Source organism: Dendrobates tinctorius, unplaced genomic scaffold (assembly GCF_039654945.1).
Source record: "Dendrobates tinctorius isolate UK_male_01 unplaced genomic scaffold, ASM3965494v1 ptg000152l, whole genome shotgun sequence".
Lineage (NCBI taxonomy): Eukaryota > Metazoa > Chordata > Amphibia > Anura > Dendrobatidae > Dendrobates > Dendrobates tinctorius.
Window position 1 is genome coordinate 1,462,501 of NW_027361819.1, and position 12,543 is coordinate 1,475,043.

At 44.6% G+C, this 12,543-nt stretch overlaps 1 protein-coding gene and 1 long non-coding RNA gene across 2 annotated transcripts; one reads left to right on the top strand and one right to left on the bottom strand.

Moving 5' to 3' along the window:
* The first annotated feature begins 1,077 nt into the window (after window positions 1-1,077).
* LOC141050682 (E3 ubiquitin/ISG15 ligase TRIM25-like) lies at window positions 1,078-3,168 on the top strand. The gene has a single exon (XM_073547281.1). The coding sequence runs from the start codon at window positions 1,426-1,428 to the stop codon at window positions 2,992-2,994; it is 1,569 nt and encodes a 522-aa protein (XP_073403382.1). The 5' UTR covers window positions 1,078-1,425; the 3' UTR covers window positions 2,995-3,168.
* A 2,496-nt stretch (window positions 3,169-5,664) lies between these two features.
* LOC141050683 (uncharacterized) lies at window positions 5,665-10,433 on the bottom strand. The gene is made up of 2 exons (XR_012220520.1): window positions 7,735-10,433; window positions 5,665-7,124 (listed from the first exon to the last, which is right to left on the bottom strand). It is a non-coding gene; the product is annotated as an uncharacterized lncRNA (long non-coding RNA).
* Between the last annotated feature and the right edge of the window lie 2,110 nt (window positions 10,434-12,543).

A 12,543-nucleotide genomic window follows, 5' to 3' on the forward strand; every position in this document is an offset into this window, starting at 1 on the left:
GGCCTTAGACACAGCGGGCAGCAGTTCTCATGAAATCACATCCACGTTGTTTGCACAGTTAGGTCGTGTTCACACGTAGCAGAAATGCTGCTTTTTTTCTGCAGAAAATCTGCTGCGTTTAACTGTCCAAGCAAAGTGGATGTGATTCCATGTGACCTCCTGCCCGCTGTGGTCTAAAGACGCTGCTGAACGCTGCAGTCTTGGGGCGTTTTATCTTTATGAGGAGCCTGAAAAAGACACAAAAGACACAGTTGTATTTTTAATGCAGAATCAAAGATTTTCTGTAGTACGAAAACTTTAAAAACGCGGCTTCACATCTGCACCAAAAACAATCAAAAGGAAAAAAGGCATAAAAAACCCCAACAAAAACGCAATAATGACAGATTGTTATTGTGCAGTTTGGTGCACAAGTAGATAAGAAGCAACAGAGAAAAACGCAACAGTTACGCTACATGTGAACACGGCCGTACAGAAAGGATTGGGAAAATGGTTGTTAAAAAGCGCAACATCTCACAAGAAAGAGAAACCTCATATAACGAAGAGGAAAAGTTCTCGCTGCTACAACTATGAATGAACAAAAATAATAAATGCACAGGTCCCAACCGTCCCGGATACGGCGGACAGTCCCGGATTTGGGTCTGCGTCCCGCTGTCCCAGGCGTCTGCTGAATGTCCCCCACCGCCCCTCTGACATCTGTCCGTGGTTCTCACAGATGGACTATAACAGGTACATGGTTTATGGGGCTGTTCACATGTCCGTGTTTTTTGTGGGACGAGTGGTCGGCAAAACATCCGGCAACATGTTCATTATTTATACAAATTAAACTGAACAATTCACGTCTATGAGTCTGAAAAATAATCACAGACGGCGTCAGTGCGACTAACATTGTATCAGACAGGAGAAGCTTCACCCTCATCTGTGAAAATCACCAATAAAACACTGATGGTAAAAACTGACCGAACACTGAAGAAAATGAGAACAAAACCACTGATGGACAACGGCTCGTGATTTCACTGATGTGTGAATAAGACCTAACGATGAGTCCTTCATCAGCCACATACAGCGTCGTCTGCCGGACCCCAAATGTATATTTCAGCCTGATAGGAAGAGGTGGAGATGGATTTTACTTCACCCAACTCACAATTTGTGAAGACTCTTCTTATTATGCACTGAAGTTTTATGGGTTATCTGCTTACTTCTCCTGCATCATACTGGTGGTGGATTATGTTCATAATAAGACCAGGTGGAGTCACTCCAACTCCTAATCCTACACCAGATCCTCATGACTGATCAGTGCTTTCTTTCTAAGTTGGATTCAGCAGTGAGCACAACTATGGAGCTGAAGGCTTAATTATTCTCACACTCCTCCGCCCTTCTTATGGAAAGAAACTTTTTAGCTTTTGGTTCCTGCTCTTTCCCACTACAATGGCGTCTGCGGAGCTGAGGGATGAGCTGAACTGCTCCATCTGCCTGAGCCTCTATACAGATCCCGTATCCCTGAGATGTGGACACAACTTCTGCCGCTCGTGTATTGTGAGTGTGTTGGATGCCCAGAAGGCGGCTGAAGGGTATTTTTGTCCTGACTGCAGAGCAGAATATCCGGAGCGTCCGGCCCTGAAGAAGAACCGGAAGTTGCAGAACATAGTGGAGCGTTTCTCATCTACTCAGCCTGGTATGGAGGAGACCAGGATCTCCTGTACTTACTGTACAAAGTCTCCTGTACGGGCTGTGAAATCCTGTTTGCAGTGTGAGAATACTTTCTGTAATGACCACCTGAATGTCCACAACAAGACATTAGATCACATATTAATAGATCCTACAAGATCTTTTGGTAACAAAAAATGTTCCCACCACAAGAAGCTTCTGGAGTACTACTGCCTGCAGGACTCGGCTTGTCTGTGTGTGTCTTGCTGTCTGGTTGGCGAACACCGTGGACATCTGGTGGAACTTCTAGATGAGGCTTCTGAGAAGAAGAAGATGAAACTGATGGAATATCATAATGAACTAAATCCACAAAAAGCAGAACTTCAGACAAAAGTCCAATATCTGCAGGATCATAAGTGGAATATCCAGGAGAAAGCCTCCGATGAGAGGAACAACGTCAGGAAGATATTCAATGCCATTAGGAAGCAAGTGGAAATGGCAGAAAAGAAAGCGCTGAGTGAGGTCTCCAGGCAGGAGGAGAAGATTGTGTCTAAGATATCTGATCTGATCAAGAAGCTGGAAATACAGGAGGAAGAGCTGTCCAGGAAGATGCGTCACGTGGAGGAGATGTGTCATGTCACCGACCCAATAAGACTCTTACAAGAAAGTGACATTACAGTATGTAGTCATGGAGGTGATGAGGACACAGAGGAAGATGGTGGAGAGGTCAGTTCTGAGGAGGCTCTGGATGAGGTTATGATCTCACTGACCTTACACCGATCTATGCGGGATATTGTCACCAATGTGACATCAGAGCTCGGATTCCATGTCCCAGACATATTACTGGATGTGGACACTGCTCATAGATGTGTGAAGGTATCAGAAGATCTGAAAACAGCAGCAGATTCAGATAAAGAACAGGTGAGACCAGAATCACCAGGGAGATTTTTGACTTACTCCCAAGTGTTAAGCAGATGTGGCCTCTCCTCAGGACGACATTACTGGGAGGTAGAGTGGAACCAGAAAGGAACATATGAATTGGGAATGTCCTATCCCAGTATAGAAAAGAAAAGAAAGGAGTCTGGTATGGGATATAATGATAAATCTTGGTGTCTGTGTATGTATGATGGAGAATATAAAGTATATCACAACTCAGATGAACTAACCCTCAATGTAAAGCCAAAATGTCCAATACTTGGTATCTTCTTAGACTATGAGGCCGGGCTTCTGTCCTTCTATGAGCTGTGTGACCCCATCAGACACTTACACACCTTCACCGCCTCCTTCACTGAACCCCTACATGTCGTCTTCTGTGTGGATGATGGGGCCTCTGTTACAATAAGAAGCTGAGGCCGATGTCGTCCTCGTCACATTATAATGACATTATTCCTTGTCACATGGACACATCTGTATATAGTGAGTTATCAGCGGGACCCTTTAATAATACAATGTATATGGTGGAGTCATGGGGGGATTGTTCCTATTGTTTTTTCCTCTTCCCTGTAGATTAGATGCAGAATCAATGATTGAGGAGAATGTAAAAATGACTGAATTGTTGTGAGACTGATAATTGTTCAGTAAAGGGTTAATCATGGTATATAGCTGGGATATGTCAGCACTCTCTGACTCCCGGGACCCCCACCGATCCTGAGACTAAAGGGGCTGCAGCATTAATCCAGCCTCCTGCACATCGGAGCTCTGGACTCCCCCGGTGCAGGAGCTGCAGTACGGCCGCAGTGTATGGGGGGCACATCGGGGGTCCGGAGCGTCACACTAAATCAGCACTGTGGCTCCTCCATTCTCGGGGTCTGTGGGGTCCGCACCAGTCAGACACTGATGGGATACTCTAGCTATATACCACCATGTGAAATGTCCTGTAATCTCCCGATGTCTCCAGCAGTGTTACAGGACCCCGGTGACGTCTGATCTGTGTGATCTGATCGCCCGGACTGTGGAGGATGATGGGAGTTGTGGTCTCCTCGTTGTGTATTTTTTATTAGATCTTCTCAATATTATATGAAATTAAATAAAGATTTCCTTTAATCCCACCAGAAACATCTCATATATAGGAGGACGTGTGATCAGTAATCAGGGGACGAGGGCAGGGACCCCAGTGATCCTGAGATCGGGGGTCCTGTGTGCGCTCAGCCGCTTCTCTATCCCCCTGTATCTCTGTAGTCACTAAGGCGCCGTACACACAGCAGAGCCGGATACACGGAGGGGCGCACAGGCTCTGGTGGGGTCCTATGTGCGGAGATCCCCCCATAGATGCAATGTGTGCTATATCCAGACTGCAGACAGATCATCATGGCGCCGCGGGCTCTGAGCTTCACTCTGGTTCTGTGTTCTGGTGGTTCTCTGTTGGGGGATGTTCACACCACTTCTTTTTCAGTCGGGTTTGGAGCCAGTTCACTTCTGAAAATTGCCTTAAAAAGTGCTGAGAAAATGCTGCGTAGAATGGACGTATTTCTGCTGTGTGAACACGACGCGCGTCACGTGCTCAGGATTTTCCGGCTCTTGGGTTGGGTGAGGGCTTATTGTTTTCCGCCTTGAGGTGACTTTTTAATTGATACCATTTTGGGGCAGATTCGATGTTTTGATCGTCTGTTGCACATTATTGCGGCAACCAAACAATGTGTAATTCTGGGAATTAGATTTTTTTTTTTCTCCTTACACTGTTTAATTCTTTAATCAGTCATGAAGGGGTTAAATGTCCTCTATCAGCGCAGAACGACTGTTCACACCAAGTCCGGGCGCTCGGGGCATCATGGCGGCCAATCATTTATAGTGAACCCTCCCACCTGCTTGTTTTCCCGCTATCTCCGCCCCTTCTTCTTTGATTGACAGTTCTGACTTCATAGTGCTGAGAAGGACGGAGATAGATGGGAAGCTGCACGGAGCTGGCTGGCCGCCATGATGGGGCCTGGACTTGGTGTGAACAGTCGTTCGGTGCTGACAGTCGCCCTTTAGTATTACATTTACATGGTAATACGGTAACCAAGGTAACCAGGTGACTTCTCTAAGGTAACAGGGTGAATGGTAACCCATAGCAACCAGCACAGGGTAGTCTCGGAGAGCCCTGAAGAGAACCATGGTAGGTGGCATCACACCTGGTGTCAGGAGGAGGATGGCGGCTCATTTCCATCTCTTACGATGAGGTTTTCTTCCATATATCTGACAGATTCACAGACATTTCCTCAGATCGATGGTGTAATCGTGTGTTCAGAGCTGATAAATGGCGCGGCCGGCTGTGTGTTATGTGCAGGAAGAGGCGGCTGTGACCCCTCACACAACAGCTGAGACGCCATTTCAGGAGCAGAATCCTGGTCGGCCATTTTGTAGCTGTGCTCGGTGTAACGGAGGCTTTATGGTCAGTGACAGAAATGATCTCTGAGGAGACAGTTTGTGTAGGACGGAGGCCGGCCGCCATATTACAGGGTTTCCAGAACTCTGTGTCACTAATCGCTTTATGTGAAGGCGATGGAGACCCCGGCTGTACGGAGCGCGGGCAGCCATGCTGGATCTCCACAGGGAGATGAGCGCACCAGGGTGACACAGACGTCCGACATCGATGACCTATGTGAGGAGAGTTAGGGCCGCACACCCTTAGTGTTAATGTACAGGTGACCAATACACGGCGTGGCCACAATTTCCTGTCAGCGGAGCTGTGTGACGGCTGTGTCTGCTGGGACGAGCTGTGGTTTCCATTGGTGTCTTTCTGGGGTACATGGGACTGTGTCATCACCTTATATTAACCCTGTAGAGGCCAAAATAACAAAAAACAGCAATTTCCGCCCGTTTTTGTTGCAGATTTTTCTCCAGTCACGGTAACACAAATCCTACATACTAGATAAAGAAAAGACCTGATTGGGGTAAAAATCAGTCACTTGGATTAAATTTTAATTGTCGGGATCCCTCAGATTACTCTTTCATCTGAAGGACCGATGTTCTTGGGTGTGAAGCATCATATGTCTCTAATTAAATCAGCTCCTTGGAGAAGAACTACACAGACACCAGCTGTATGGTACAACTCAGGATGCCTCCAAGACGCCTCTGGCTTATCAGTTAGGCTTCCGTCTTTTATAGTAAAGAATTTAAACATTTTACAGACATGCGCAGTACAAATGATTTTACAACTTGTTTTCGACAAAGAAAGTCATTTAGGCGAAAAAGCAGAGGTATTTGACCTTGGTTCACAAGGGAGATGTCTGAGACATCTCCTCGAAGAACAGATAAGGTTTTAAACAAGAGAATGCAACATAGACAGAACTCAATTTAACTCCTTCAGTTCCTATCATTCCCCCCTTTGACATCTTCATTTTCCACAATCTGGAACACTGGATCCTGCAACAACAGCGGATAGTGGCTCGTTCACCAGGTACTATCCCAGGCCGACGGGTTGCCCAAGGGAGACAGGTCTTCTACCTTCTCCATCCCCCAGATACTGAAGCCACGTCCATCATTGCAAGAGTACGCTCCTTCATGCCAGAAATGAGATGTCAATCTAGGACTCAAAGGAATAATAGTTAAATTCTTGTTTACAGTCAAACTTCCTTATCTATTTCTACATCTTTTCTTGCATACAGAGATACACCAAAAAACAAGTTTCAATAGCACATATATTACGAAGATACAAACAACAATACGTAATAGACTTAGTATAATCCCAGCTATCCAGCCTCCAATACCCTTAAACCAATTAGCTGGATTAAGAAAGGAGAATGTATCTGACCACCAACTATCCTTAGTACGATCATTGTCTTTATCGTACTGATCTCTAAGTTTTTGAACATCCTCTATTTTCAATTTTAACTTTAAACTACTGTTGGGATCTATATAATGACAGCAAGCTGGTCCGATGACTTGACACATACCACCTTGCGCTGCAGTTAAATAATCTAGTACTATGGTATGCTGATTAGTGACTATGATGAGCTGATTTTGGACAGCAACGGTGGTGTTCAATATATCCAATATATCCCATATTTGGTCATCTAAGTAATCTGTAGCCCTGACTAATTTATCCCACATTTGAGTGATCATAGGATAAATAAAAATAGAGCTGACAATTTTATTGGCCACACTCATCTGCACTATATGTGGTCTCCCAGAGAGGCGAGGTGTATTGTCAGCAGCTCTTTTGTACAACGTGTGTTTAGGTATGCTCTGAGTATTCAACTGGTCATTCGGAATAACAAAGGTAGCTGGAGTCAAACAACCCAGAGTACAAGCACCTTTTACCCCTACTGGCAACCATTTATATGCATTGTCTCCACATACCCAGTACATGTCACTAGGTAGGTCCCATAGGGCTGAATGTTGTAATACCAGTCTATGAACTAAATCTATGAACGCAGATACATTCTGAAGCATACACCAATTTGGAAGTTGTCCTAAAGGGCTACAATACCCTACATCGGGATTTCCACAGGTGGGAGTTCCTTTCTCATATCCAGATGACTCGTTGCAAGGTATATTACCTGAAATATTAAAACAAGTTTCATTATTGCCCTGGGGAAATAAATTGGAATACTCCCAGGACGTGTTATGTAACCTTCTTTCTAGCAGTATTGGTTTGAAGGCATCAGTAGAGTGGGAAGTTACATTAAAACTAACTTGTAGGCCATACATTGGAATTTGCCCCAGGTAGGTTAATCGAGTTCTATTCCTGGGTACCCAAGCCCCCCCCTTTATATGCCAGATATTGAAGGTATGTATTACTTCCTGAAAGATTACCCTGCCACCAAGGGTATCCTACCCATCCCACAATAGGTATTCCAACAGTTGTGTTCCATAACTTCACATTATTTGTGGCATTATTAGCAAGTGTATCAGAACAACTGGTCCAGGCAAATAATTCCTCGGGTGGCACAGGAATAACAAGGAACGGAATACTAGTGGCTAATACTGGTGAATGTGTGCAGATCCAGCAATCTGCTGGAGATTGAGTGTCTTTTTGACCAATCATTCAGTATTTTTTCATGATGTTGTATAAACTTATTATTCAAGGACATTGGAGAATTTAGACTATCCCACGCAGCTACCATTATTACAGATAATGCAACAAAACCAAACCAAAACATTATGCACTCTTATGCTTTGTTAATTCCTGTGGCTAGTGTGCAATGCGATGCGTGGATCCAGGTTGGTCGTCCCTCCAACTTAACAGAAGTAGGCGTTATTAGGAGTACTTGGTAAGGTCCTTGATATCGGGGTTCAAGGGTCTTTCTGGAGTGTTTCTTGACATATACGTAATCACCAGGTTGTAGACAGTGATTCCTTCCACACTATCTGGATCTGGAGTGGAAGAGAAAACTAGAGAATGCATTTGAGTTAAATGCTTTTGCAACTGGATTACATAACTTGTCAAATTATCCACATTGAGTGTTAAGACCTGTGGGTAGTACAACCCTGTGTTCAGTGGTCTTCCAAACAGTATCTCGAAGGGTGACAGTTTAGCTTTCCCCGTGGGTGTGTACCTTACTGAGAATAATGCTAATGGGAGACACTCTGGCCATGGTTTATGGGTTTGTTCCATGGTTTTCTGTATTTTCAATTTTAGTGTCCCGTTCATTCTCTCTACCTTCCCTGAACTCTGTGGGTGGTAGGGTGTATGAAATGCTTGTTCTACACCTATCATTTGCATTACATTTTGCATTACCTCAGCAGTAAAGTGTGTACCTCTGTCTGATTCAATTGTTTCAGGGACACCGAATCGTGGTACTAGTTCCATCACCAGTTTCTTTGCAGTGGCTCGAGCTGTAGCCGTTTTCACCGGGTAGGCCTCTGGCCATCCAGAGAAGAGATCTACACATACTAGGATATTTGCATACACTCCTACCTTGGTAGCTGTATGTCGTCAATCTGCCGTCTCTGAAACGGGTAGAGAGGCCTAGGTGTCGCTTTCTTAGGGACTTTTACTGTTTTACCTGGGTTGTGCTGTGCACAGATGAGGCATGATTGTACAAGTTTCGCGGCTGCGCAACTGAAGCCAGGAGCGATCCAGAAGGCATCTACCATGGCACACATGTGACTTTTTGAGGTGTGATTGGGGCCATGTGCTGCTTGCGCCATGATTGGGAACAGGGACTTTGGTGGGCACATTTTATCCTTATTCTCCCATACTCCATTTGAGTTCAGCTCAGCTCCCAGTCTCCCTCGGTGTACCTTCTCTGTTTGGGCAGCCTTTTGCTGGAGGGATTTCAGGACATCTAGACCCAATGTGGCTGGAATACGCTGACTCCACGCCACCGTCCACTGCTCTCTCTAGGCCGCCTTGTGCTATTTTAGCAGCCTCGTTCGCCCTTCTATTGCCCTCTACCTCCACGGAGTCACCTTTGTGTGTGCTTTTACCTTGACAATGCCAACCTGGACTGGTAACATCAATGCCTCCATCAATTGTTTCACCAGCTCTGCATTTTTAATGGGCTTCGAATCTGTGAAAATATTAGCGACTTTACCTGCAGCGGCTCTACACGCCTCAGTGAGTGCCTTCAACTCTGCCTCCTGCGCCGACATGTGAGGAGAGAGTGGTTCCGCTCGGATTACCTCATGTGAGGATACTACTGCATATCCAGTGTAGAATCGTCCATCCTGGTGGTATCTGGGGCCATCTACAAAAAAGAAACTCAAAGTCTGCATTAGGAACAGGTTTTTCATGAATGTGTGCAAACCCAACTGTCTCCTGACTCATCAGTTCTATGCAGACATGTTCATGCGTCATGTCACAGTATCCTTCCTCACTTGCCAATACGGTCACCAATTCCCCCTTTTCTGAATCCACAGGCAGGAGGGTGGCTGGATTCAGAACGTTACATCTTTTGAGGAGTGACATACTCAGGAATTAGTAGAGCACACTCAAGTCAGAGCTGTCTGGCCATAGACAGATGTTTTGGTTGAACTTGTAGGAGTATGGCATGGATGTCATGTGGGGAATAGATTGTCAAAAGAAACGTCAGTGTCATCTCACATGCCTTCCCTATTACGTCTCCACTTTTTCCCTTGTGCTCCAGCATACATGACAGGTCGTTTTATTGTCCTTGTTTGCTCAATTTCTTTAGCTACCTTAAGGAGGTCTTTCGGATCTACATGTCTCCATTCAGGTCTGGCTGTCTGTACTGCGTCTCGTAAGTCTTTGTTCATACCGTCAATGAATGCATTCACCAGTATTCTAACATCAAGTGGGTTTATGCAAATGTACCCCATGTCTGCCCATTTCAGCTGTAACCGTCCAAGGTATATCTCTACTCTCTCTCCTCTTTGCTGTGTCACATTAGTCAGGAGTACAGACTGCTCTGATTGTTCCACTGCAGCCCATTGTCTTAGTGACTCACAGTACGTCTCCCCAGATCGTGCAGATTTATCATCCATGCCCCAAGCCTGATTCTTTGTCACATCTGTGTGTCTTAATTATATGATCTAGTGCGTCACCTGCCTTTAAACTCACCAACCTCTCTAGGTCTGCCCAGGTACACTTATATGTTTGCTGCACTTCCTTTATGTGTCTGTAAAACGGGAATGGTTGGTCTTCAGGGGCAGGCAGCTGCTTCAGCAAAGCTAGCTGGTCAGAGGGGCTCCAGGGATAATACACCTGTATCTTTCTTATTCTAGTCACACTTCTAGGTCCTGATGGGGTTGGCCATCTGATGTCTACTGTCAGCTTACTCCTCAAGGGCCAATGTCCCCACTACCCACTATCCACACTATTATTATGTCAGCTTCTTATGATCTTGTCTGGATAGGATTTAGTGCAATTCTCTTAGGTCAGTAGCACAGGTCACACAAGTAGCTATTCAGTCTGGATTTGTCTGAGTCTGACCACAGTGTTTACAAGTCCATCTGTTTTGTCTGGGTCTCTGGTTACACTTTGTCAATCAAACATTCATAATACACCTTTCACACTGCTGCACATTCTCAAGCATCATTTATTCACTTGCTATTTTCTTCCCTTGTCTGTGCCTTTTTGTACATCCAAACATTCACACTCTGGTATTTTTGCCTTTTTCAATGTTTGTCCCACTTGTTTTACTGCTTCCTTCCTTCTCTGTCTTTTGTAATTTGACACAATTTGCTATACAAATCAATCACACAACTAGAAGAAGGTTCAAACACATTAATGACCAAGCAATCACTTACAATTCCCTTCTAAATTAGGCACCATATCTTACTTTTAACTTCCAATCTTCAATTAAGTACTGTTGCTTTAAAATGCACAAATCTTTCAGCGTGTACCTTACGGATAGAATTACAGAGAATTTTGAGCACAGCTCACACTCAGCAGAGATAAGAGCGAAGGGAGAAGAAAAACTACGCAGCTCCATCCTTCCCCCCTCCCGTCAGAATGCAGCGTCGTCCTTCACAGAATTCTGTAGTTCTTTAGACTTATCAAAATCAATTTCTACAAAGAAACTCAAAATCACGGGATTTCACTGTAAGGGCAGATAACTGTATAATGAGATTAACCATGCCTTGCCCTTTTTCTGGCCAAATGCATTCAGGAAACTTTACAATGTAATGCCACATATAACACGAACTATATCATTACTCAATTCATTCAGTCTCAGATGTAGATTTGAAATATCTATAACGCATCTGTCCGGGATTCCACCACAACTAGAAAGGTCACAAATCTCTTGACACAAAAACGATGTGTGATGATTCATTCATACGTGCTCATTCACTGATTTTTTTTTTTTTTTTTACTCAATTACTCATCTCTCATCTTATTCAGAGGTTCTCATAGACATATATACAAGGATTCACACAGCCTGCCTATCTTGCACTTTGGATTTGATTAATACTTTTTCCAGGTTCTTTGCTGCACTACTTCCATATCTATCCTCAATTATATCACATAACCGATTTCCTTCTTCAGGTATCTTTCCCTGACTGTTCCCCATCTTATCTTTTATTCTTATCCTGTCTCTCTTGTTGTCTTCCTGTTAGTCCCCTGCCTTAGGTGGTGTATTGGGTAAGCTCAAGACTAGGCTCTACTATACCTCGTTACCTTCTTCCTAAGGTGCTAACAGGCTAAATGGAGTGTCTGTTCCTCGGTGTACTACGTGTTTCGTGTACTTATATGCTATGTAGCATCCGAACAGAAATACTCCCACAACACACAGGATTGTAAATAAAGTGTCCATCTTCTGGGGTTCTTCAGTCATATCCTGTCACAGGCTCATTTCACGGTCCTGTGCTCATTCGGTCACACTCTTATCTGTCACAAGGTTTATTCGTAAAGGGTGTTGATTTAAGCTTAGGCGGTGACCTCCCCGAAAGGACGCTGTCACATGACCCAGTTAGGCAATATCACCACTCTTTGAACGAATACCTACTGTGCAGCTTATTTGTCTACTTTTCACAGTCCTTCAAATCAAGGCAGTCACTCAACAACCTCCTCTATTCCTAGTGCGGAATCGTCTATTGTGAAAAACTTGTCCGTCCGGGCTGCGCAGTATGAACTGTTCACCCAGCCTTATATTCCGTAATGTCAGACCTCTCCCATTTTGATTTGCATCAGCTCTTTTTCTAAAAATAGCTGTGCACACACAGAACCTACAGTAACCTCTCATTCGAGCAGAAATTACATATGCGTGTCACACCCGATTTCCTCAGAGTTCTTATATGGACCTGATTTTACGGCCCCCTCCTCTACTAGATTCCCCTTTATACGGACCTTAGTTATAATGATAGATTATGAAGAGCAGAGAAGAGAAAAATTGATCTCTTACCTGGCCAGGTGTTTAGGTCTGCTGTTCACAATTTCATCAGTAACTGGAGTGGTCTGTAGATCGGGTAGTCTTGGAGAGGTGCCTATATCAGGTCCCTGTTTCGGGCGCCAGGAAACTGTCGGGATCCCTCAGATTACTCTTTCATCTGAAGGACCGATGTTCTTGGGTG